At 59.6% G+C, this 25,411-nt stretch overlaps 1 protein-coding gene across 7 annotated transcripts in view; it reads left to right on the forward strand.

Moving 5' to 3' along the window:
• The window catches only part of Dot1l (DOT1 like histone lysine methyltransferase), a 54,281-nt gene that overhangs the window by 23,361 nt on the left and 5,509 nt on the right, over positions 1–25,411 (forward strand). For 2 of the 7 annotated variants that reach the window (XM_047531563.1, XM_047531566.1), the window contains exons 6-26: positions 1,024–1,118; positions 1,783–1,845; positions 6,536–6,591; positions 7,321–7,400; positions 10,101–10,169; positions 10,940–11,046; positions 12,049–12,090; positions 12,955–13,098; positions 13,275–13,509; positions 13,909–14,022; positions 14,638–14,729; positions 14,881–14,982; positions 15,395–15,532; positions 16,216–16,341; positions 17,582–18,066; positions 18,216–18,351; positions 19,095–19,244; positions 20,008–20,134; positions 22,018–22,598; positions 22,868–23,073; positions 25,145–25,209. In XM_047531563.1, coding sequence (XP_047387519.1) covers positions 1,024–1,118; positions 1,783–1,845; positions 6,536–6,591; positions 7,321–7,400; positions 10,101–10,169; positions 10,940–11,046; positions 12,049–12,090; positions 12,955–13,098; positions 13,275–13,509; positions 13,909–14,022; positions 14,638–14,729; positions 14,881–14,982; positions 15,395–15,532; positions 16,216–16,341; positions 17,582–18,066; positions 18,216–18,351; positions 19,095–19,244; positions 20,008–20,134; positions 22,018–22,598; positions 22,868–23,073; positions 25,145–25,209 — 3,213 coding nt within the window. Of the gene's footprint in view, positions 1–1,023; positions 1,119–1,782; positions 1,846–3,900; positions 5,725–6,535; positions 6,592–7,320; positions 7,401–10,100; positions 10,170–10,200; positions 10,402–10,939; positions 11,047–12,048; positions 12,091–12,954; positions 13,099–13,274; positions 13,510–13,908; positions 14,023–14,637; positions 14,730–14,880; positions 14,983–15,394; positions 15,533–16,215; positions 16,342–17,581; positions 18,067–18,215; positions 18,352–19,094; positions 19,245–20,007; positions 20,135–22,017; positions 22,599–22,867; positions 23,074–25,144; positions 25,210–25,411 lie in introns of those variants that run through there. The other 5 variants (XM_047531565.1, XM_047531564.1, XM_047531568.1 and 2 more) reach the window with 5 other exon arrangements.

Below are 25,411 nucleotides of genomic sequence, written 5' to 3' on the forward strand. Positions count from 1 at the left end.
CCTAAGTTGCCCGCCTGGCTTTGAACTTGAGATCCTCCTGCCTCAGCCTCCTGATCCGCTGTGTCACCACCCCCAGGTTTTTTTGTTTTGTTTGTTTGCTTTTTGTTTTAATTTGGAGACAGGGTCTTACTGAGTTGCCCAGGCTGATGTCAAATTTGTATCCTCCTGCTTCAGCCTTCTGACGTGCTGGATGACGGGTGTGACCTGTGGCCTTGCATTGGTAGATTGAGTCAGGTGTTCTCAGGCTGGGCTCTGGCCGGCCACCTCTGCTTAGGTAGTCCTCAGTAGCATGCTCATTGTTATTTGAAGATGTCACGTGCAGCCTTGAAAGCCTGGCTGGAACACAGCACTGACCTCTGCGTGAGGAAGGTGGTTCCGAAGGCCTTGCTGCATTGCCACCTTGACTCCCAGGACCCCAGGGTGCTTGCGCTTGCAGTGCTCGCTTCTGCATCCACCTCTGGGAGTGCCGACTGGAAGAGATGCCCCGAGAGGACAGTGATTGGAGACATCGTCTCCATCTTTGGGGGTCCTTGCTGTGTCTCCAACCCGGAGTCATCCCTGAGATCATGTTGAACTTCCTCGAGGGTGTTTCTGGTCTGCCAGGTACATGCTGTGTCTGTGCTGCAGTGGCGACCTTGGGTAACAGGTGGAGCCACACCTTTCCAGGCATGCCGTGCCTTCTGCAGCTGTGCCGTGTCTGAGCAGGGAACCCACGCAGGCTCCTCAGACCAAGAGCAGATTCTGCTTTTGGGGGCCACAGAGGACTGTCCTGGGAGGTTGGATGGAGCAGAGATGTCCGATGGGAGCTCATTTGAGGTGTTCTAAGTGACTTTAGAGATCATTGCGTGTTTTTGAAGAGTCCTGTGGCATGTACCTCTTGATGTCAGTGGACATAATCATGTAGCTTGTGGCCTCCACCCTGGTGTGGCCTCCCCTGAGTAGGGTCCTCCTATGGAGTCCCCAGGTGACTGTGCCTCTCCCAAAGGCTGCATGGGCCTCTGATGCATCTTTCTCTGCTTGAAGGTGTGGGGCAGGTTGTCCTTCAGGTTGCTGCAGCCACCAATTGCAAACATCACTATGGAGTGGAGAAAGCAGACATCCCAGCCAAGTACGCGGAGGTGAGTGCTTCTGGGGCACGTTGGAGGCAGAGAACCCCAGGGAGGGCAGACCTGCTGTGTCCTGTACCCTGCCACTCCAGGGCTTCCCCATCTGGGCATCAGTCTTTGCAGACCCAGGAATTTTAACTGAATCAAGAGTGTGCATATGTTTGCAGCACCAGCCCCTTCCTGCAGATTGCTGCATCCCTTCCAGGTGCAGCAAGAGGCTTTGGCAGGGCCCCTGTGCCCTTGGTTCCAGTGTCCTGGGATAGCACACCTTAGGCTCCTGGGAGGAGGTGGCTGTTGCCTTCCTCATAGCAGGATGGTACTTAGCTCTTGTCTGCACACCCTGCCTCTCACTGCCCACTCCCCTCCCATGGCCATTCCCCGTCTCAGCAGCAGAGGATTGGGCCTTTGCTGGAGCAACCCCATCGTAGCCTCTGCCCAAGGTTGAGGCTGCTGGGCTTGGTAAGTGGGTATACCTGAGCCATCACTGCCCTGCAGAAACATGTCTGGCACCCTAGGGGTGTCCCGCAGCAGGACTGTCCTACAGGTGGAAATTGCCATCCATGACAGCGTGACCCTGCCAGAGCAGGAGAGAGCATGGCCTTGAGGGGGGTTGGCCCTCCTGGGCCTCCTGGGTTCTGACAGGTGTGACAGGTGGTTTGGTTTTTTTTCCTTTCAGACCATGGACCGAGAGTTCAGGAAGTGGATGAAATGGTATGGAAAAAAGCATGCAGAATACACAGTGAGTGCCACCGCGCCATGCTGCGGCTACGACCCCTGCCCACCCCGCAGCCCCCTGCCGTCCTGCCAACCACAGGCTCCCTGCCAGCTCCCCGGGGGTGTGGACTCAGGAGTGTGTGCAGCCTTGCCCTGGGTCCTTCAGGCAGTGTGTGGTCACCCTGAACCCTGGCAGGAGGAGGGCTTGCATTTGGGTGAGCCTCCTGGCATGGGGGGCAGCTCCCCGTTGTCCAGGAGTCCCTCTTCCATCTTCTTGTCCTGAGTCCTGAGGGCTGCCTGTGGGCGGGGTCCAGCTCCGCTGCCCTGACTTAGCAGGAGGTGCACCTGGGTGGCAGTGCTCCTCACTGCACAGGGCGGCTGCAGTTGCAGGGCCCTCTGTGTCACTTCCCAAGGGTGTTGTGGACGTGTCACAGCCCATGTGCATGTGGGTGTGCGGGTCCCTCTGGCCAGTAGCCAGCTGACAGGACACTTGTTTTTAATCTTAAGACATTGCTTTTTTAAAAAAATCTACTTTGGAAATTTATTTTTGTTTTTATTTTTAGTTGTCAATGGATTATTTATTAATTTTTATGTGGTGCTGAGGATTGAACCCAGGGCGTCACATGTGCCAGGCAAGCACTGTGCCACTGAGCCCCAACATCAGCCCCTTAAGCTGCTGCTTTTGAATCTTTATTTCAGTGCTGGGGATGACCCTAGGGCCCCACGCAGGCCAGAGGCAGGACTCTGCCCTGAGCCGCACCCTGCCCGAGACCTGTTGCTGGCAGGTGGCTAGCCTTGGGTTCTCTCTACCAAGATTGCATTGGGAGGGTCTGCCTTTGTGGGGTCAGCGATGTCACCTGTGGTCCTTTCCTGCAGAGGCTGTATGCTTTTGTTACTGGATAGCTAGCTACCCCAGCCTCCAGTTCTAAGCTAGGAAAATCCTTCCTCTGCCTCTGTCCTGTTTTTCCTGGACCAGGACTTGCAATCCTGGGCAGTAGCTGAGAGGTGAGGGTAGAACCTGTGAGCCTCTGGGTTTCCCAGAGGCTGGGGAGGCAGCAAGTCTGCTCCGCTTCCATTTCCAGGACCCTTGTTCCCACCCAGGGCCTGTGTCTGCTGACAGGTGAAATTTCCCAGATGCTTCACCAGGTTCTCAAGACTCCCTGACTCCCTAAAGTGCACATTATTAAGTCTGTAACATCTTTTATATTTCTGGTGAGAATTCCAAGCACAGAGCTTTAAAGTTCTCACTGCCATGGTTCCTCGCTCAGTCCCCTATCAGCCTCCTGTGCTCTTATTCCCAGAGGAAGAGAGGGATGAGGGTGTAAGATCTCTGTTCATCTTGCCACCCTCAAGGCTGCTGGGCCTTGGGGTCAGCTTGTGTCTGGAAGTCTGGTTGAGGCCTTTGGCCCATTTTCATTGTTTGCATCTCGTGGGGACTCAGGGTGCTCTCTTTCTATGCTGATGGCTCCTGACTTGTGGCTTGGAGCAGAATTTGGGGAAAAGGACTCCCTTCCTCATGGCCTGGGTATAGTTGTGAACACTGGAGCAGAGACAGCAGATGTCTGACTGACCTCTGCCTCCTGCGTCCACTTGCTGTCTTGTCTCCCGGTGTCTTGCTTTCCAGGCAGACCTTCTCAAGGAGATGTAGCTAGAGGATGCCCCTGGCTGTTTCAACACCAGTTTTGGCGGGAACTTGTGTCCTGATTCTTGAAAGTACTTCTGAGCAGCTCTTTGTGGCTTTGACACGGCGCCCTGGTTGGCAAGCTCTGAGTCTTGTCTTCCGTTACTCAACAAGGGAAGAGGAAAAAAGCCAGGAGGAGCCTAAAAATAGCCCAGTGTACTTTCCCAGGCCCAGAACCACATCGTGGGCTGGGGTACCCCCCCTCCCCAGCTCCTTGCAAAGGTTTGGTGCACAGACTGCCCAGCAGGCTCCAGTTCTGCTTATCTGCTCCCTTCTGCGACTGCAGCCCAGTCCGGCTCCCTGGAGTCTGGGACTGCTCTTGCCTTTCTCAGCTTCTGCCCACAAGCCCCATCTGTCCTCCACAGCCCTGGAGCCAGGCCAGTCTCTTCTGTGTTATTGGTGCTTTGTGGTGGGCCTGCTGCTCAGTGGATGTCGTGTGTCTAAAGTACAGACCCTCTGCCAGCCTATGTGGCTGCGGCCCCAGGAACACCACATGGCCCCACCTCTGCAGAGGATTCTCTGCCCTGTGCGCGTGGGGCTGTGACGGCTGTCCACAGGAGGGTGACTGTGGCAGCCTGGGGAGGCCCGAAGCAGCAGCAGCAGCCCTCAGTGGTCTGTAGGCCCTGGCATCTCTAACCCTCCTTTGCTCTGGGTCAGAGCCACCCGTGCCTCCCTGTGTGCCAGATGCTGTCAAGAGGTGGGCCCTGGTGGTAGTCTGAGCTAGACCCATGCTGATTTGTTGGCTGCTGTGCATGTAGGCAGACTAGCCAAGCCACAGGGTCAACTCATGGACGTGGCCTCCGGTCAACGGCTATCACCACCAGGATGGTGGTTCCAGTCCTCTCTGGGTTTCAGTATGGCCTGCCTGAGTCTCCTGCACGCAGAGACTTCATGGGGCTGGGTCTGACCTACTGACAAAGAGGTGCTGGCTCTGCCACCCAGGCCCAGCAGGGAGACCGGATTCTGGTCTCCCTGCTCTGAATGGTGTGCAGTGGCCGCAGGGTCGTGTGGAACACAGTCCTCCCGTGAGACCGCTGCCTCCGTGCTTGGCTTGACACCGCACTCGTTGCCTTGTTTCTTCCTTCAGCTTTTTCTGCATCAGCAGGGCTCTGACATGTCGGGGCCAGTTCTAGGTTCCCACCTTGGGACCTGAAGACTGGAACACCTTCCAGCTGCTGTTCATTCAAGAGCGCTTGGCTCCAGCAACACAGAGGCAACGGCCCGGAGCCAGGGCTTCGTGCCTGCGTGCAGGGTGGAACCAGGTGGGGCCTGTGGGAGGTCAGGAGTGGCGCTGAGGTCGTGCTTGCACGGACGCTGCCCTGGCTGGTGAGCTGTGAAAGTAAAGTCCACCTCAGAGGGTTGCTGACGGTGCCGTGTTGGAGTCCAGGGCGCCCAGGTTGGGTGAGCCCTGGCAGACCCCAGGACTCAGCACACGACCGTCCTCACTGTTGTGGCTTCTACATTGACAGGAACGAGCAGGGCCAGTGTGGGCAGAAGCCAGTGGGGGAACTGGGGCGAGAGGCAGGGCGTCCAGAGCCCCCTCCCAGGGAGTCACACAGCACGTGCTTCACTCCCAGCACCAAGCTGACGAATGGAATATGGTCACCTGGGAACTCACAGATCTCGTCCCCGGGGTGTTTGGGGTACGGTCACTGGCCTTCTCCCTGGACTGTGCCAACTGCAGAGAGAGCCAGGCATGGGGCCTTGCCTCTGCACTGAGTTACGTCCCGGGTGTGGAGGGACGGGAATGTGGGGGACCCTGGGACTGCTGCAGACAGCGCAGTGCCTGTCTCTGAGGCGGCTCAGGAGGTCTTCCAGTTCCCCGCTTCCCGGGGTCGTGTCTCGTGTCTGTGGATGATGGTTTCTTGTGATCATCGCAGGATGCAGGTGTGCAGCTGCTCTGGCTTGGGTGGTGACCTTGTCCCATCAGACTAGCAGTGTGCACCCAGGACCTTCTCTGCTTGGGACATTACTGTCCTGAGAGAGAGGCTGTGGGCGGGACACGGGGCCTGGTCACCTCACGGGTGTGGGAGTCAGAGGGGGCCTCTGCTGCGGCTTGTTAGCTGGCAGTCCCCATGCCCTCCTGAGCCTCTGGCACCTAGGAAACCACATCCTGTTCCTGGACTCTCCTGTCCTGAATGTTTCCTGTCAATGGAGCCACACTGGCCTTTAGTGTCCGGTTCTCACTGATCATGAGGACATCGAGGTCCATCCATGCAGCAGGTGTGTCTGAGCCTCACTCTGCTTGGGGTCGAGTGATGCTCCAGGTGTGCGTGGACTGCGCCGTGTTCACCTGTGGAGGGACAGGTGGGCTCTGGGAGTCACGCTGCCTGGTGTGGACATCCATGCAGAGTGTGGCGTGTGTTCCTTTCTCTGGGCTTACCCCTCGCATGGAAGTGGGCCGTCTTGTTGAAGAGTCCCAGAACCACAAGTCTTGTTTTTCCCAGTGTTATGACTCTGGGCAATTAGGTAATAAGACCTTGGTCTCAGGAAGCCAGAAAGGAGTGTTAATTCCTAACAAGAACCACTGTGCGGCTGGGGTTGTGGGGACACTGCATGTGGTCAGTAGGCAGTGAGTGCACAGTGGCCCCTGGGCCCAGGGTGGCCTCCTCTTCTCTGCATTGTGGGCACTGTGGAGTGAGGAAATTCACCCCTGGCGCTGCCCCCTGGGAGTGCCCGGCCGCAGCGCAGACAGCCGCAGACACACTTCTGGTCCACAGGGCCCTGTGGGTGAGCTCTAGCAAGAAAGTGTGGAGCAGCATCATGGCTTTCAGGTGCACTCCTTGGACGGCTGGTAACACCTACCCACCCAAACGGGTCTTCCTGCCTCCAGGCCTGGAGTGGGTGCTGGCTCTGCCCTGCTGTGGGTCCTGGCTGGCTCCAGCAGAGGTGTCAGCAGGCCTTGGTCTTCTCCTGCGTCCTGCACCCTGCGCCTGCTCGTTCCACGTGCTCCTCACAGCAGCGGGGCAGGAGCTGGGCAGTGGGACCTGCACCAGACCTGAGCAGGGAGTGAACCTTCTGTTCTCTTTCTCAGCTGGAACGAGGCGATTTCCTCTCAGAAGAGTGGAGAGAACGCATCGCCAACACAAGGTACGACTGGCACGGGCACGTGGCATCCCATCGCCCTTGAGGACCTGGGTAGGCAGCCCTATCCTTATGCTGGCCACCTGGGTCTCGGTCACAGACTACCTCGTTGTGTCTGAGGAGTGACAGGGCGGCCTCCCTTAGGGGGTGTGGAGCGTGCTCCTCTGTGGTCCCAGCCCCACTGCTGTCTTCACCTTGCGGCCTATGCGGGCCTGGCTCTGGTTCCTAGCCTGCCCACGCTCAGTCCCCACAGGGGCAGCGGGTGGCCCTAGGATGCAGCCCTGTCTGGTCTCTGTGAAGGTCTCCAGCGTGCCTCCATCATGGGCATACAGCCATTCATCTGTGCATTCTGTGAGCTAGTGCGGAGTGTCCACTTTTCGTGTCCACCTTTTGCATTCACTCCCTGCCTGGCCTTCATGGCCCTCCACCTTGATCATGGCTGTCTTGCCCCTATACTTGTCCAGTCCTCAGGGCTGCCCGACCTGGCATGGTCTTCAGTGGATGTTTCTAGACACTCTGCTTTTAACTGCCAGGGTTCAGCAGGGGCCCCTGGCCAGAAACCTCAGAGTGCTGTTCTGGTACTATGCGCTTCTCTGCTCTGCTCCAGTGGCACCCTGGGGAGCAGGTGGGGTGTGGGCAGCGCCCGGTAGTGGCTGGAGGCAGGCCGTCGTCCACGCTGGGACTCTGCGTGTGGAATGGAGCCGTGGTTGACTCAACTGGAACATTGTTTTGCAGTGTTATATTTGTGAATAACTTTGCCTTTGGTCCTGAGGTGGATCACCAGCTGAAGGAGCGGTTTGCAAACATGAAGGAAGGTAATGCACCCTCCCACCCCCAGGCCCTTGCGTTACAGGGCTCAGCACAGACAGGACCCCTGCTGAAGGCTGAGTTCACTCTGTTCTGAAATCGTGGCCTGGGTTGTCTTTCTGGAACACATGAATCCACTGCTTGTGGACTTGAACCCTCAGTACCCGAGCCGCAGCTGCCTGTCGACAATCCCTTCCCCTAAACGTGGATGGGCCCCTGCCTCAGATTCCACATGCTGCCTGCCACTTGGGGCCTGGGAAACTGTCAGGTCTTGTCAAGGGAGACTCCCAGTCTGCCTGCCTGTCCTACCGGAGGGCAGTGGAAACCATGAACTCTGCATTGCAAGGGGGCTGTGTCTCTTCGTAGTGTGTTGATGGCAGAAATTGCTGTCCTGCCCGTGCCCTCCTGGGGCTCTCATGGGGCCAAGACCAGGAAGTGCAGGGCAGAGCCCCCCACTCTCTGCTAGCTGGCACCTGCAGCTGTCTGCTTCCCCTGCTGTTCCAGGGCTGCTGGGCCATCTGCTGCTGGTCTCAGCTCCAGGAGTCCTGGCTGCCGGCAGCCTGCTTCCTGTCGCTTGGTTTTGCGGACCCCAGGCCAGGAGAGAGTGCTGGGAGGCTCCCCTCCACATCTGGTCAGGCTGTGGGGCAGATCACAGAGTTGACAGGCTGGCCCAGTGTGAAACCAGGCGGACTCCAGCTGCGGGAGGCACCGGCACCAGGGCGTGGTGTGTGCAGAGCCTGTGAGCGCAGGCTGTGTGGAGGGCTGCCTGGAGTTACTTAGAGTCAGGAGTGGCCCTCGAGTCCCTCCTGAGGACTGGGGTCACTGCCGTCAAGTGCCACCTGCACCCTCAGAAGGAAGAGACTCTTATTTGGCTCTGTAGCTGCCTTTCCATCTGCACTCACCTGTGGCCACTGCTTAGTGTCTGCTGTGGTCACGTGCTCGCCTACAGTCTCACCCGTGTTTTCTTTTGTGCCCTGGAGGTGGTACCTGTGGCCTTGACATGCACGGCGGGTCTCCATCATACACTGGGCCACACCCAGGCCCACCCCTATCTCTTCACCTCCTGGGTGTCGGTCTTGGGCTTGTGGCCTTTTGGGGCACCCCCATCCTGCACATGCCCCTCCCTGTGTGTTGACCTGTCCCTCGTAGCCAGCTGTGGTGGTGCCAGCCCTTCATGTAACAGGTGCTTGACCATTTACCTGATCCGCTCTCAGAAGGCCCTCACTCGCCTTGGCAGGTCCCAGCTGGATCTGGGATGGGCATTTGAGAAGGGTGGTCACTGGTGGTGCTTGCTGCCAGTGTACTCGTGAGTGTTGTGTGGGGTACAGCTTCCTGCTGTGTGCTCGTGGGCTTGGAGTGTTCTCTGTAGCTCAGATGATGCCAAATGTGCCCTTGAGCCTGCCCAGCTGGCTCCATGGCCTTCTGACATGACCCTGTTTATCAGTGTCTTATTCCTTTCTGACCACAGCAGGGACCTGGGCCAGACCTTGTGGCAGCCCAGCCCAACCCAGCCTTACTGCTGGGGGTCAGGGCATAAAAAGCAAAACCAGGTTGTGGAGGGCTGGAGCTTTGGTGTCCTGCAAGCATGTGTGTGTATAAACATGGACATGCATGCTTGACTGTACTACGTTTGAATCTTCTAATTTAAGTTTCATGTTTTCATCTTTGGTTTTCTTTGACTTTTATTGTAATACAACTTTGGGTTAGCTGTGGTGGCCCTACCCTGCCATCCCACAGATTCCGGAGACTGAGGCCAGAGGATTGCAAGTTCAAGGCCAGTCTCAGCAACTTAGGGAGACCCTGTCCAAAAATGAAGTTTAAAAAAAAAAAACAAAAGGCCGGTGTGTGGCTCAGTGGAGCCCCAAGCTCCGTCTGCATGACTGCACACGCACATCTTGGTTCCTAAAAGCATTAGCATTTTTATTACCTATGATGTTTTCTCCGTTTTATGTGAAAAGTGGTTTCATTATGGCGATTAGTACTAGGAATTACAATTAGCAATGAATCCAGTGAAATGGAGGGTTCCTGCGTGGCTCCTGTTCTTAGACTTTGTCATCTAACAAGGCACAGTCAGCCCAGCGTGACGGGTCTGTGGGGTCCACACCCGCAGTCCTGTTGGGCTTCCTATGTGGTTTGGAGGACCTGTTCTTATTCCCCCCACCCCACCTGCTCTTCACGTTGCATGTGTGCCACTCAGTGGTGGAGAAGGCACCTGGGCCAGGCCTGCCCAGGGCCTCCCCAGCCCCAGGGCCCAGTACTGGCCTTTCCTGCTCTTCCCTGTGGTAGCTTTTAGAGAAGGTGCTTTACATACACGGGTGTCCCCTCTTTCCCTCGGTTGTCCACACCCCGGGAAGGGATGGGACCCCGTGCTCCTGGTTCCTGTTTGGCTTCCGCCTCCACCCATGGCAGTCCCGGGCCTGTGCGTGGTAGTTCTAGACCCTGAAGACTCTGCTGCATGTTGGGCCCTCTACCTTGGAGGCGGGCATGGAGGACTTTAGAGGGCATTGTGAGCGCCGCGGAGCTCTTTAGAGGAGAGCTCTCCTTAGGAGAGGCACAGACGGGCAGCTGAGGCCCGGTCTTCCTTCCTCTAAACCAGTGGGCGGGACTTGAGTGCTGGTGCGCTCTCCTTGGTGGCCCGTTCTGAGCTTGGGCTTGGGTGGTGTGCCTCTGCTGTCCCTCAAGTGGTAGCAGTCTCCTTTGTGTTGCAGGTGGCAGAATCGTGTCCTCAAAACCCTTCGCACCTCTGAACTTCAGAATAAACAGTAGAAACTTGAGTGGTAAGGAGCCCTCACGTTGCTGGATGACTGACCAGGTCATTTTAAGCACAGACGTGCATTAGACACGGTCCCCCGGGCACTGGGGACACGGGGCGGCTCCTTCCCTGGCTGGCAGGGCACTGCAGGCTGCCCAGCAGTGTCCCGGCCTCCACCTGCCTCGTGACTTCCCGAGTCATAAGCTTCACGCTCCCCTGTTGTGGTCCAGTGTTGCCTGGGAGCAGAATTACCCCAGGTGAGACCTGAGGTGGTGAAGGATCAGGGCCTGTGGACAGGGAAGACACACAAAGCTTTGGTGTGGAGGGCTAAGGGGCCTCCTGCCAGCTTCCCCATCCTGGGACCCTGTGGCCCCTCCCTGTCCTCTGAGCAGAGCGCCACTCCCTCAGATTTGCATGTCCAAAGGTGCTGGTTTCTTACAGCTGTGATCTGAGCTCTTTCAGATCCCCACAGGCTCCTTCCCATCCATTCATTCAGTTGAGCCCATGGACTTTTTCCTGATGAACACCCCCAGGTCGCAGGACTCTGGGTCAGGTGCTGCTCCTACCGGGCACCTCCTGCCTTCTTCCGCTGGCTCTGGCAACCAGGCCAGCCTGGGGACCTGTTGGCCAGCCTGAGCATGGTGGGAACACCGGCGTGGCCCCGCATAGGAGGGAGGAGGACTGGTGGCCCAGGGCGTGGCCGCTGTGGGGCTTGGGAGCAGACGGGCACAGGCAGCCCTGGCGGAGGCGGTGGGCCAGGGCCGTGGCTGGGCCTGACTGTCCTCCTTGCTGCAGACATTGGCACCATCATGCGCGTCGTCGAGCTGTCGCCCCTGAAGGGCTCCGTGTCGTGGACAGGGAAGCCCGTCTCCTACTACCTGCACACTATTGACCGCACCATAGTGAGTTTTGGTTTCTTCTGTTTGTTGGGAGTTTTCGCAATCTACCAGTGCTGGGGACTCGAACCGGGGTCTCGAGGTCGAGAGGCAGGCACTCCACGTGATGGGCTATTTCGCCAGCACCCATAGTGAGTTCTGGACGCTGTGCCCCACGCGCGCCATCTCCCGCCCTGGCGCCGAGCAGGCAGGGCGTGGCTCAGAGGTCAGGCCACTGGTGGGTTCTGGTTCCCAGCCCCCGTGAGGGACGAGGACAGTGCTGGCCCGGCTTCTTCACCCTGTGTCCAGGGAGGCTGGTCCTGTGCCTCTGCCACTCGCTTCCCAGTCACTGCACAAGACAGGACTCTGGGGCTGAGGGTCGGGCGGTGTTTTGCCATGGGCCTCTGACGTGCCCTGTGCTGGCATGTGACCTATCTGCCTGTCCCTTTGTCTTCCCTTGTCCCTATCTGTTTTCCCTTAGACCCTCCCTGGGTGGCTCAGGGCCTCCCTGCTCTCTGGCAGTGGTCCTTCCTTATCTGATTCTTGCCATCTGGACACATCCATTGCCAGCCAGAGCCTTCATGAGGGTCCTTTCTCTGGGGACAGTGATATAAGCTAGTAGCCCAGGCTAAGGCACATGGCCTGGTCATAGCGGCCTTTCTTTCTGTGTGATGGGGTCGTACTGTGCTGCCCATGCTGGCCTGGAACTCCTGGACTCAAGTGACCCTCCCGTTTCAGCCTCCCAAGTAGTGGGGACAACGACTTTTTCAGGTTGTCACACCAGGCTTGCCAACAGGGCCAGCCTATCACCTGGCTGTCCAGAGCGCCTGAGGTTCTCTGAGTGTCGCTGTGTGTGTGTGTGTGTGTGTGTGTGTGTGTGTGTGTGTGTGGTGCTGGGGATTGAACCCAGGGCCTTGTGCCCGCCAGGCAAGCACCCTACCAACCGAGCTACATCCCGGCCCTGGGTGTCACTTTTGGCCTGGCAGTTTAGGACTCACTTCTAATAAGTTTTTCTCTTCTTCCTTTTAGCTTGAAAACTATTTTTCTAGTCTGAAAAATCCAAAACTCAGGGTAAGCTGGTGTTTCTTCTTGACTTGGCAATGTGGATGTGCTGCCCTGTGTACAGTGGCCAGGTTCTGAGGGACCCTGCCCTGCGGTTGGGGCCTCTGTGGCCCTTGCCGCCCTCTGCCTGTGTGTCTGCACCTCACTGGCAGTGGGTGGGGTCGGGTGGGGCCAGTCAGGGCGTGTCATGACGTGTGACGTGATGGAGCTGAGGCAGGGGCTTCGTGTGCATGTTGCTGCCATGTTGTGCTGCTCTGTGTCCCCGCCAGACCAGTAGTGGGCAGGCCTGCCTGTTGTGGTCTGCCTGACCCTGAGTTTGCTCTCAGGCCTGTCCTGCCTGGGCAGTGGGCTCAGGGGTGCTTCTGTAGCTTGGCTGCCTGGTCACTGGACACCCAAGCTGGGAGCATGACCCTCTGCTCTTTCCCTTTGAGGAGTCAGGGGAGTCTTGGTCCTTAACTGGCTGGGCAGTGTCCTTCCTGGGGTATGTGTTTTTGGGAGAGTGCAGGAACTGTGCCTGGCTGGCTGGCGTTCTGGCCACGTGACTGCAGAGTTCCAGTGCCTCTTGGTTAACCAATGCCCAGGCAGCTGGGGGCCCGCAGGTGGAACTGTGTCTCACCTTTGGGGGTGGGGCTGTCAGGCCTCGGCCCTCGTACTTGAGTCTCGCTCTTGGTGGGCTCATCTCTGAGGTGTCTGGTTTCTCACGGGTTGTGGCTGACACCTGACTGCCGTGTAGCTCCGGTGTCTGCACCTGCCAGCCTGGGCCTTGTGCTGCGCCGCCCCTGCTTCCTCACCTGTGCCATGGGGAGGGGAGCTGAGGGCGCAGAGCCGGGGTCGCAGTGCTTTCTGAATGCTCATCCAATGCTTCCTTCCCAGGAGGAGCAAGAGGCAGCTCGGCGTCGGCAGCAGCGAGAGAATAAGAGCAATGCGACCACCCCCACCAAGGTCCCCGAGAGCAAGGCGGCCGGGCCCACCAAGGTCCCCGAGAGCAAGGCGGCTGGGCCTGCCGAGGCCTCCAGGGTAAGGTGCCTCCCGCACGGCCCTGAGACCTGCTGCTTGACACTTGGTGCCAGGGAGGCTGTGCCCAGCCCCTCTGAGAGCAGCTGCCCTGGGGCCTTGCCCGGCAGCCCCCAGCGCGGTCTTGGTCAGCAGAGGGATCCCTGGTTCCTGCATTGCCACTCCTCTTTGCCCACCAGGATTCTGGTGCTGAGGAAGAAAAAGCGGGGGTGACCACTGTCAAAAAGCCATCTCCCTCGAAAGCACGGAAGAAGAAGTTGAACAAGAAGGGGAGGAAGATGGCTGGCCGAAAGCGCGGACGTCCCAAGAAGATGAGCACCGCAGACCCTGAGCGCAAGCCCAAGAAGAGCCAAGCCGCACTGGACCTCCTGCACAGCCAGACCGTGTCCCGGACCGCGTCCTCCTCGCCCCAGGGTGAGCGCTTGCCTCCTGCCCCTGCTGAGGGCACTGGGAGCAGAGCTGGCTGCGGCTACAGCCAGGGCTGTGGGTAGAGCGAGGCCGTGTGGCCAGTGGGGCTTTTCCCTCATGTTCTTGCCTGCAGAGTTCTGGTGTGGTGGGCCAGGGCAGTGGTCAGTGCCTGCCTAGCATGGGCGAGGCCTGGGTTCCATCCCCCACGAAGGCTAAGGCAGAAATGGTGACCGTTTGTGCCAGTAGTGGGCCATCGGCAGCGCAGAGATGTGCCGTGGGGTGGGTCCTCTGGCTTCCCGGAAGCCAGGAGCCTCAGTCCTGCAGACCTGGAGAGCTGCCGGGGACAGTCGGGGCACAAGGGCGGGCCTTCAGTGGCTGACACCTGGACGCTGCTTTCTCATGCAGACGCCTGCCGGTCACCTCACAGCCCATTCTACCAGCTACCTCCCAGCGTGCAGCGGCACTCCCCCAACCCGCTGCTGGTGGCACCCACCCCACCCGCACTACAGAAGCTGCTAGGTGAGCTGGCCTGGGCCCCAGAGGAGTCCGGGGCAGTTGCCCTGGCCTACAGTGTTTTCAGGGTGGGTCCTGGCTCCCACATAGCTTGGGGTTGGGCAGAGGTACTTCATCGCCAGCGTTCCCTGGCGATCTCCTGCTGGGCCCCCTGGGTGGGAGGGGCTTCTTGCATGGGTCATAGGCTTGTTGCATGGGTCAGCAAACCCAGGTTGGGCCTGTGACCACCAAGGCCATCTCTCACCTCACGAGACCTTGGTGGTTGTCCTGATTGGGCCAGGCCAGGGACACTGCTCAGCACCCTGTAGTATCCAGGACACCCACCCTAGAGACCAAGTCACCACACGGGTAAAGATCCCAGCGAGGCCCTCACTTGGGTGGGCTCCTCCCCAGAGGGTGCAGGAGAGAGCAGGGCTATCCTGCTCTGTGATGGGACACCCCTGTGGAGTGGGAGCTGCGCGAGGAGTCGCAGGAGGATGCGCCTGGGCAGGGCAGGTGCACAGCCGGCGGCCGGGCCCGTTCCAGAGGCACAGTGCCGCCTGGTCCTGAAGGGCGGCCTCACGCCCGGCCTGGGGCTGCTGCTGTCGGCCCTGCCTGAGCGTCCTTATCCCGTCTCGGCAGAGTCGTTCAAGATCCAGTACCTACAGTTCCTGGCGTACACGAAGACGCCCCAGTACAAGGCCAACCTGCAGCAGCTGCTGGACCAGGAGAAGGTGGGTGTGGCCCTGCGTACCCAGCTGTCTGACCTGCGTTGAGCACCTGGCTTGGGGTTCTGTTGCTCCCACGCTGCTTCCACTGTCACCTCATGGCATCAGCCTTCCTATTGAGTCCTCAGGTCATCTCCCACCTGTCCCCTGCCCACAGGAGAGGAATGCCCAGTTGCTGGGCACGGCGCAGCAACTTTTTGGCCACTGCCAGGCCCAGAAGGAGGAGATCAGGAGACTCTTCCAGCAAAAACTAGATGAGGTAGTAGCCTGAAGGCCATGCTGGCTGCCCTGGGTCCCCATCCTAGCCAGTTATGACCTCGGATTTGGTGGGGGAAGGGGGGCAGTGAGGTCCAGGGCAGTTTCCTCCTGACCCTGCCAGCTTCGATGGCATTGTCAGAGGGCAGAGGCCTGTGGAGTGGGCCAGGGCCTCCGCCCACTGCAGCCACCTGGGGGCAGGGCTGCCGAGCCGTCACTCCCTTCACTTCCATCTTCTCTGCGGCCACCAGCATGTACCCCCCACCCTCTAGTGTCCCCAGTGAAATGAGAGACCCCCCTTCCCCGCTCTTCCATCTCACCACTCCCTCACCCTGTGACCCCGGGCACCTGTGGGGCTCCTCAGGCTGCCCAGAGGAGCCTTTCCTGCACCCATGCTCTGCTTCCTGTGTCCCCAGCTGGGCGTGAAGGCCCTGACCTACAATGACCTCATCCAAGCCCAGAAGGAGATCTCTGCTCACAACCAGCAGCTGCGGGAGCAGTCTGAGCAGCTGGAGAAGGACAACAGCAAGCTGCGCAGCCAGAGCCTGCAGCTGGTGTGTGGGCATGTGCTGGCCATGGCCGTCTTGAGTGTCCTGGAACATACCTGAGTCTTGGGCCCCAGGCTGGGTAGAGGGCTGACCTGCTGTTTCCCTTTGGCAGATGGGCCCAGAGGCTGTCACTGACTCTCTGGTCACCCACAGAGGAGCTGATGTCCTCTGTGAGGATGACTGTCCCCACAGCCCTGGTCAGTCTGCACTAGGTGGTTCTGGAAGCCCCTGATGTGTCCTCAGTCTGCTTTCAGGATATATGTGGGGCCCTGTTAGATGTCCATCCAGGAGGTAGCAGACTTTGTTGTCCTGATTCAGAGAGGTCTCCTAGGACTCTGGACTGAGACCTACTCACTGCGCTCCTTTCTGAGCTCCTTGGAGCCAGGTGCAGCCCTGTGGCCTCACTGCCCTGGGGGTACCTTGCGTGTGCCCGTGGCCTTCCAGGGGCCTTGCTTCTTAGGGATCCCCATGCCAGGTCCCAGGGCATTCTGCACCTTGCCCCCTGGGGGTTGGGGATGCTGTGTGTCACAGGCTCGGTGAGTGGCCCTGGCTTGCCACACTGGCATCCAGGCATGCAGGGCCATGCCCCTGGGCACCCTGCCCTGAGAGCAGCACTCCTGGTCTTCCCCATTATCGGGGTCGGGCTGGGCTGGGCTTGCTGCCGAGACTTCCTATCCCTGCGCCTGCAGCTCAGGGCCCGGTGTGAGGAGCTGAAATTGGATTGGTCCACCCTGTCCCTGGAGAACCTGCGGAAGGAGAAGCAAGCCCTGAGGAGCCAGATCTCAGAGAAGCAGAGGCACTGCCTGGAGCTGCAGGTGGGCTCTGTGGGCAGGAGGGGTGGCAGGGCCCCAGGGCCGTGGTGGTCAGCCCAGAGACCCCCGTCTTCCAACCCTGAGAGGCGCCCCGAGGGCAGGCGGAGGGCACTGTGTCAGCCTGTGCCTCACGCCACCAGGTCTGTCTGTCCTGTCAGGTCTCTTCTACGTGCAAGCTGATGCTGTGGCAGCTGGGCACCAGTTTATTCCCGCCCCTTGGGAGGCCTTGGTCTCAGGATCCATTCCAAACCTCAGATTTCCCAGGCGCTTCCTTGTAAATCACTAGTGAAGCGGTCAGCGTCAGAATTTGCTCATTGAAAACCAGCATGCGTCCTGAGACATGTGTCCACTCAGAGCATGAGGAGGCAGGGGCAGTGCGCAGACTTGCTCCCCTCACGCTTCCCAGAGCGGGTGGCACACGGAACTGCCAGGTGCAGCAAGGACAGGGAAATGAGGGGGCTTGCAGCTGAGCACCTGGACCCCCCGGGGCCGTACCCTCCAGGGCAGGCTCCAGGTGCCTCTGGACACTGACGGTCAGTCGACTCCTCCTAAGGCTCTGGGATGTGCTTATGGCCGTTTCCTTGAGCACGAACTTCCGGCGCGCAGGTGGACTGACGTGCGACAGCTGCAGGCAGGCCGCCCCGAGCAGCCTAGAGGCAGGGACTGCTTGAGGCCAGCCTGGGAGGCACAGCGAGAACTGTCTCAAAACATCAGGAAAGGAGCTTGCTGGCCTCCTTCCCAGCCAGGCCCGTGTGCTGGACCTGGCCTGGGAGAGAGCCCTTGTGAGGACCTCTCAGGGCTCCTGGGTGCCGAAGGATACGTCCAGTACAGGGGCGAGGAGCCAGAGCGAGGAGCCCCGGTGGAAGGCATTTCCCTCATGGCTTTGCTGCATCTTTTTGTGCACACAAGTCTGTTCTAACAGAAACGGGTCCCTGTGCTTCCTCTGACCACTGGAGGAACGAGCTTTCCTCTCCAAGAGCACACGTCTGTTGGCCCGTCCATGACATCCCCGTCTCATTTTATCTGCATGCCCTCTTTTGGGCCACCCCTGTGCTCAAACCTCCACTGCCTGGACTGTCTCACCCTGCGTACACCATGGCATCCTGGCAGACCCTGGGTGGCTCTTTCTCACCTTTCTTGGGCGGTTCCCTGCAGCTGGTGGCTGGCCGGGACCACAACTGCAGCCGAGAGAGAGCCTGGCCATCCACCCACCCTGGTCTGACTGCTGTCTCTTGCCCTGCAGATCAGCATTGTAGAGCTGGAGAAGAGCCAGCGGCAGCAGGAGCTTCTGCAGCTCAAGTCCTGTGTGCCACCTGATGATGCGCTGTCCATGCACCTGCGTGGGAAGGGCCCCCTGGGCCGGGAGCTGGAGGCTGAGGCCAGTAGGCTGCACTTGGAGCTGGACTGTGCTAAGCTTGCTCTGCCTCATATGAGCAGCATGAGCCCAGAGCTCTCCATGAATGGCCACGCTGCCAGCTATGAGCTCTGTGGCGCACTGAGTCGGCCTTCGTCCAAGCAGAACACCCCCCAGTACCTCGCCTCCCCCTTGGACCAGGAGGTCGTGCCCTGTACTCCTAGCCACAGCGGCCGGCCTCGGCTGGAGAAGTTGTCAGGCCTGGCCTTGCCTGACTACACCAGGCTCTCCCCAGCCAAGATTGTGCTCAGGAGGCACCTGAGCCAGGACCATGCCGGGCCTGCCAAGATGGCTGCTAGTGAGCTGCATCCGCGGTGAGTGCCAGCAGGAGGGAGCTGCATGGGACATGAGCGCCCTTGGGTCCCTGGGCAGGAACGCATCCATTTGGAAGAGTTGGGGGGTTTGCCAGGCTTGGGCCATGATGCCTCGGAGGGGGCTCCTGAGTCGTCATTTCTCATTGCAGAGCTGAGCATGCCAAGGAAAGCAGCCTTCCCTGCCAGAGCCCTGGCCTATCCAGCAGCATGAAGCTGAGCCCTCAGGACCCACGGCCCCCCTCTCCAGGGGCCTTGCCCATAGCAGGAGAGAAGAACAGTGAGAAGGTGAGGTGCTGGCCTCCCGGGACCCTCTGCCTCTGGGGCGTCTCAGACTAGGTGCTAGGCAGGGCAAGCTCTTCAGGACTTTGGGAGGTGCTCAGCAGAGCCATCCCGAGCATATCAGTTAGGCGGGTGGGTTGCCTAGCCTATCCTTGGGCTTGATACGGAAGGTCTTCCCTGGAGGACTTGGGGCATGTGACCTGTGCAGGCCCTGGGATGCAATTGCAGAGGCAGGTTGGGCTTTGTCAGGGTCTCTGTTGGGCAACTGTTTATTCTCATAGAGAGAGGGGTCTGGGGACCCTGAAAGGTGCTGCACCCAGTTTATGTGGCCATTGCCCCAAGGTATCTGTGGTGGGGAGCCTCTTATCTGTCTGCAGGAGTGGAGAGGAGTTGGTGAGGGGCAGGCAGGCACTGGGGGTAGGGGGATGATGCCCTGCAGGCAGTGATTCATGGAACCACCAGTGTAGGTGGAGTCATCTGGGAAAGGTGTTCAGAGTGTGTGGGCCCTGGGGTGAACAGGAGGCTGGGACTGCATGGGCAAGGGTTCAGGCTCGGCAGCTGGAGGCCCGATGGGCCTGAGAGGTGTTGTCCCTGGGAGACAGCCAACTGCATGGGCGTTGCCAGCTACAGATGCCGCTTGTCTCTTGCCTGGGGTTGGAGGGGCCCTGTCCTGAAGGCCGTGCTCCTGGGTTGAGTCTGCTGGGCCTGGCTTCTGGCCGGGCCAGTGGTGACGGTCTGGTGCTTGTCAGCAGAGTGTGAAGGAGCGAGCCTATGGTAGCCACGGGGAGACCATCACCAGCCTGCCCATCAGCATCCCGCTCAGCACTGTGCAGCCCAACAAGCTCCCAGTCAGCATCCCCCTGGCCAGCGTGGTGCTGCCCAGCCGTGCCGAGAGGGTGGTAAGCAGGCTGGGGCCTGGGCGCATGTGTGGGCACAGTGCAGCTTGGGGTTTCCGTTTGTTCTCATGGTGCACCCTTTCTTTTTTGTTGAATTGCATGCCAGTGCTAGGCGCAGTGGCACATGCTTGTAATACCAGCTACTCAGGAGACAGGCAGGAGGACCCCAAGTTCCAGACCAGCCTCGGCAACTTAGCGAGGCCCCAAGCAAGACCCTGTCTCAAAATAAAAAGATAAGACGGGTCAAGGATGTGACTTAGTAGTTAAGCACCTCTGGCTTCCATCCCCACTACCCAAAGAATAAAAATACATGAATAAATGGTATGCTCTTAAATGTCAAACCTGCTTGGGATTCCAGGGAAAGGGCATCCAGAGCCCAGATTTTACTGCAGTGCCTGCTGTCTTACCTCCAGTCTGTTTTTGGTGGAAGGGGGTGTGAGTGGGCAGAGTGGGAGAGAGCCCTCCCGGTCAGGAGGAGCCTGCTCCCCAGCGCGCCCTGCTGAGCGGCCCTCATACACCTGCTCCAGGAGCAGCCCTTTGGTTCCCAGGGTGGCCCCGTGGCAGCCCCCTGGCTCCCGCTTGATGCGATCCCTGCACAGCTCGGGACACACGCAGTTCCTGGGTTTCTGGACATCCACAGTCCGTCCGTTCCTGGTCCTTGTTGGACCTGCAGCCCTGCTGGCCCAGGTCTGGCTGGGGCCTGGAACCCTGCGCCGTGGCCCTCTGTGCTGCTTGGCCTGCTGACAGGCTGCGGTCTCTCTCACAGAGGAGCACCCCCAGCCCTGTGCCGCAGCCCCGGGACCCCTCGTCCGCGCTTGAGAAACAGAATGGTGCTAGCGCCCACGCGTCTGGGAGCAGCGCAGGGAGCAGGAGCCTCTCTCTGGCGCCCACAGGTAACCCTTCAGGGCTGCCCTACGCCTGGCCACCACTCCCCGCTCCCCGGGACCCAGGTGCCAGGCCTTCACTGCTGCTCCTGCAGTTACACAGGAGGGCCCGGGGTGCTAGGGGGATGGGCCCAGTGAGGACCACTCACCTCTCTGCCCCGTGACCCTGCAGATGCACAGGTCAGCTCACATGGGCCTCGGCATCTCCCAGCAGCTCAGCCTTAACTGTGGCCACCACAGTGTGAGCTCTGACCTTGAGCCTGGTTGTCGGGCACTGAGAGGTGGCCTGTGACAGGTTCTAGCCCGTGAGGTCCCTGTGTCAGCTGGGTATCGCCCTAGTCATTGCCCAGCTGAAGGTTGGGTTTCTAGGCCAACATGAAAACTTGCTTAGCAAGTCACTTTGAGTTTCAGGGCTGCCCAGTGTCCAGCTGGGTTCTGCGTCTACCTCAGCAGGGCTCACTCCAGCCCCGTCTCTTGTGACGACACCAGGCTCCGCTGCACTCCTGTACAGGGCCAGAGAGCTTCTGTCGTCTGGCTTCTGCCACAGCGGTCCCAGCTGGAGAGTAGCCAGAGGCCTGTGCCCCCAGAGCTAGGCCTGCAGGTGCAGAGGCCATGCCCACTCCCACAGTTACACAGGCTGCTGTCTTTAGGAGTGAGGGCAGCAGTATGGAAGGCCTGACCCACTCCACGTCCTCTTGCTTGGTGTTAATGGAGATGCCCTGCCGTCCGTATCAACTGCCCAGGGCTGTTTTCCAGCTGGACGTGTGCTTGCTCTGTGAGACAGTTTGGTGGCCCTTAGAAGCTTCAGGTAGCACTTCTGCGAAGGGGCCCAGGCGAGGGGGTCATGTGCCTGCTGTGCATGGGCCCCACACGACTGGAGCTTCCAGAGCAGCCATGGTCCCTGTGGCATGGAGCACACCCATCCCCTCTGGCCTCCAGCCCTCACGGCCTTGCACTCCTGCCCGTCACGTGGGGCAGCTGCACGCGGCTGCCAGGGCTTCCCCCGGGCCCGCGGGGTCACCAAGGTGTCCTGACTGGGCTCCTGGTCCTGCTCCTGGTCACGTCCGGGTGCTGGGCAGCAGGCATCGCCCGCCCCCTCCGTACTCAGCACTGCGGGGAGAACGTGGGTTGTGGTAGGAACGTCACCCAAGGCTCCTGCTGCTAGCTGGTGCCCAGAAAGCCTCCCTGGCCTGAGCACTGCTGCCACCACTCACTTCCTGTCCTGACTTCGTGGCAGTACTAGAGATGTGACCCTCTGCCCCTGGGAGGTCCCAGATGCATGCCCCACACGTGGTCTGGTAGGGCTGAGGCTCTGCACCCAGTGTTGGCCTCTGACCAGCAGGAGCTGCTCAGCACCCCAGCTTCCGAACAGTGCTGGTGGCTGAGGCAGCAGGCACCCTTGCTTTCAGAGGGACAGCCACCCAGCTGGGGCCCACTGTGGCAAGGGCCTGCTGAGGTGTCCCAGTGGAGGCCCAAGGCCACAGCTGCTCAGGAGGGAGGAGGGGTCCCCTAGGGGTCTGGAGAGGACACGGGCAGAGGTCAGGCTGGTGTGGGAACCTCTGCCCTGCTGGCCAATGGCTGCTGTGCTGCAGATAGGGCTGTGGGTGGCTGTGGTGGCAGCAAGTCCCAAAGTAGGTGTGGGGCCAAGAGATGGCAGGACACAGCCTGGGTGGGTCTCCTGCCTTCCTCTTCCCACTTAGCCCCCGACACCAGGAGAGCGAGTCTCTGCATTCACCAGATTGCAACTGGGAGGCCCCTTGTGGCTCCCAGGACCATCCCCACTTTCTGGGCTCTCCTGCCTGCAACCTTGGCCAGGATCAGGGCACGCTAGCGTCCGCCAACAGCGGGCCTGGCTGTCCTGCCTCCTGAGAAACCCACCCCTTCCTTGACAGGCTTCTATGCTGGCTCTGTGGCCATTAGCGGGGCGCTGGCGGGCAGCCCCGCTCCACTCTCCTCGGGGGCTGAGCCTACGGCCCTGGACGAGCCCTCCAGCTCTGGGAGCCTCTTCCCCACGGTGGGGTCCCGCAGTGCCACACCGCAGCACCCGCCTCTGCTGACGCAGCCTCGGAACTCGGGCCCTGCCTCTCCTGCCCACCAGTTGTCTGCCAGCCCTCGGCTTGCTGGGGCCACCCAGTGCCCACTCCCTGATGCAGGCAAGGGAGACCTGCCCTCTGACCCCGGCTTCTCAGACCCGGAGAGCGAAGCCAAGAGGAGAATCGTGTTCACCATCTCGGCTGGCGGGGGCAGCGCCAGGCAGTCACCGTCCACCAAGCACAGCCCCCTGACCCCAGGTGCCCGTGGGGACTGTGGGCAGAGCCATGGGCAGGATAGCCGCAAGCGTGGCCGGAGGAAGCGCTCATCAGCCGGCACCCCCAGCCTGAGCGCAGGCGTGTCCCCTAAGCGCCGGGCCCTGCCTTCTGTCGCTGGCCTCTTCACGCAGTCCTCAGGGTCCCCCCTCAACCTCAGCTCCATGGTAAGGACCAGGGCAGTCCACTAGCAGAGGGGTGGGCACAGGCTCTGGGAGCCCAGAGAGGCAGCGCCTAGAGGGAGAGTGGGTGTCCAGGAGACAGACGGGGCAGACCCCAGGGCTTCAGGGGCCTCAGGAAGCATGTGGCATGGCCTCGGTGTCCCCAGAACCTGGGGCAGGTCAGGAACCTCGTGAAGCCCCTTAGGTGCTCTGCTTGGGATCCACCTGTCTGGTGTTCCCCGTGTTGGTGCATCTGCCTCTCTTTGACCCCTCAGGTCAGTAACATCAACCAGCCCTTAGAGATCACGGCCATCTCGTCCCCTGAGAACTCCCTGAAGAGTTCCCCCATCCCCTACCAGGACCATGACCAGCCACCCGTGCTCAAGAAGGAGCGGCCCCTGAGCCAGACCAACGGGGCCCACTATTCCCCGCTGACCTCCGACGAGGAGCCAGGTTCTGAGGATGAGCCCAGCAGCGCACGGTGAGTGGGGCGCGAGGCAGTGGCGGCGCTCCTGGCCTGCGAGGAAGGTGCTCTCAGCTGATAGGCACCTGGGGAGGCTGCTGGGCCATGGGAGCAGAGGGCGGAGGACTGCGGCCCGATGCAGAGCGTAGGGGCAGACTGGGCATGCCGCCTGCTGTCCCAGGAGCCTCCTCGCTGTGTCTCAGAATTCAAACATGAAGGGGCTGGGCCGCGGCTGAGCGGGGGAGCGCTTTCCTCGTAGGACTGAGGCTCTGGGCTCCCTCCTTACCACCTCACATAACCAAATAAATAAAATAAGGCTTCGCGTCCACCCAAACCACAGAGACTGTAGGTTGAAAGATGAAGTCTCAGGAGGTCTCAGCCCACTGGGTCCGACTATGGAGAGGCGCTTCTCCTTCTGAGGAACAGCATTATTAGACGCAGGCCACACATCACATCACCAGTCGGAGTGCAACTCAGAGGGCTCTCGTGCATTCACAGGGCTCTTAGGCTTCTCCACCTAGTTCCAGAACGTTCCGTCGCCCCGGAAGGAGGCCCACTCTTTGAGCAGTCCCCGTCCCTCCCCAGCCCTGCACCCACGGGTCCATGTCCTCCCTGTGGACTTCTGTCCTGGACGTCTCCTGTTACTGGAGTCACACACTGTGGCCCTGAGTGTCTGACTGTCAGCACCAAGTGCTCAGGTCCATCATGCTGCAGCTGTGCCACCTCGCTCCTGCCTGCGGCCAGGGGTGCTTCAGGTGGCGTGGACGGTTGAGTGAATCTGTTTATTCATCAGTGGACCGTGGGGGTTGTGAATCTTGCTGCTGTGAACACATGTGTATGAGTTTTAGTTTGTAAATAGGTTTTCGGTTTACCTTCTCCCTTGTAGTGGAATTAATGGGTTATATGGTGACACTTTTTAATTTTTTTTTTCTTTTGGTACGAGGGATTGAACCCAGGTACCTTTAACAACTGAGCCACATCCTCAGTCCTTTTTAGTCTTTTATTTTTGAGATAGGGTCTCTCTAAGTTGCCAAGACTGGCCTCCAATTTGTGATCCTCCTGCCTCAGCCTCCCAAGCCACTGGGATTGCAGGCTTGCACCATGACACCCAACATCTGTTGATTTTGTTTTGTTTTAATATTTTTTAGTTGTCAATAGATCTTTTATTTTATTTATTTATATGTGGTGCTGAGGATCAAATCCAGGGCTTCACACGTGCCAGGCAAGCAAGCACTCTGCCACTGAAGCACAACCCCAGCCCTTTGTTCTCTTTTGTTTTTGGTATTAGGGAATGAACCCCTGGGTACTCTACCACTTAGCTCCTCCCCATGCCCCTTTTTTTTTCTCTAGCTAAATTGCCCAGGCTGGTCTTGAACTTGCTGGCCTTGACTTGCCATCCTCTGGTCCTGGCCTCCTGAGCCACTGGGATGATGGGCAAGGGCACTACACCGGCCCCTCCATCTACTCACGTGATCATGGCCCCGTGTGTCTGTGGATCCATGTTCAGTGCTCCGCCCACTCCGCTGTCTTGTTTGGTGTGAGTGTCTTTCACACAGGCCAGGTGTACCATGCACGTGTCCTCCTCTGGTTGCCCAGTGTGTCCACAGCCTAGTGGTGCCCTTCTTAAAGGTGATGAAGCCCACATGTCTGTCTGTCTTCTTGCTGCACGCGCTGTGGTGCAGTAGATCTGCATCACTTGGATTCTGCTCCTCCCATACATAAACTGATACAGGCTTTGTCCCTGGGCCTCCCCACTGGAATTGGGAACAGCTACCTGAGGGTGACCCGCGGCAGTGTGCTGCGCCAGGCTCCTGGGCTGGAAGGGCTCAGAGAAGTTAGGCGGGCAGGCCCCCTGGGCTGTGTGCTGCCGCGTGGGGAGCTGCATTGCATTGTCGGCCGTGACCCAGCACGGGTTCTGCGGCCCGCCTCCTGCTGGACTTCGCCCAGCTCTGTTTGAGGGTGCCCCCGTGCAGGGCCTGCGGGCAGCAGTGTGTCCATCACTTTACAACGTCCCAGAGCTCTTTGGTGTTAGCCGTCCTGTACATACACTTAGATGTCACATGTTAATGATGTTTTCTTTCTTTAACAGAATTGAGAGAAAAATTGCAACAATCTCCTTAGAAAGTAAATCTCCCCCGAAAACCTTGGAAAATGGTGAGTGGCAAATGTGTCCTGCTGCCTGCTCCCATCCTGACGCTCAGGCTTGCGGGTCAGGGCCAGTCCCTCCCAGGCATGTGGCCTTGCCACTCAGGGTCACCCTGCATCCAGCTGGTCCCATGTAGACCCCCACTTGGGTGCCACCCTGGGCTGCAGGACTGTCCTGTGGGCCCACTTGTGCCTTGTGGGCACTCACCTG

The sequence above is a fragment of the Sciurus carolinensis genome, chromosome 17 (genome assembly GCF_902686445.1).
Source record: "Sciurus carolinensis chromosome 17, mSciCar1.2, whole genome shotgun sequence".
In the NCBI taxonomy this organism is placed as follows: domain Eukaryota; kingdom Metazoa; phylum Chordata; class Mammalia; order Rodentia; family Sciuridae; genus Sciurus; species Sciurus carolinensis.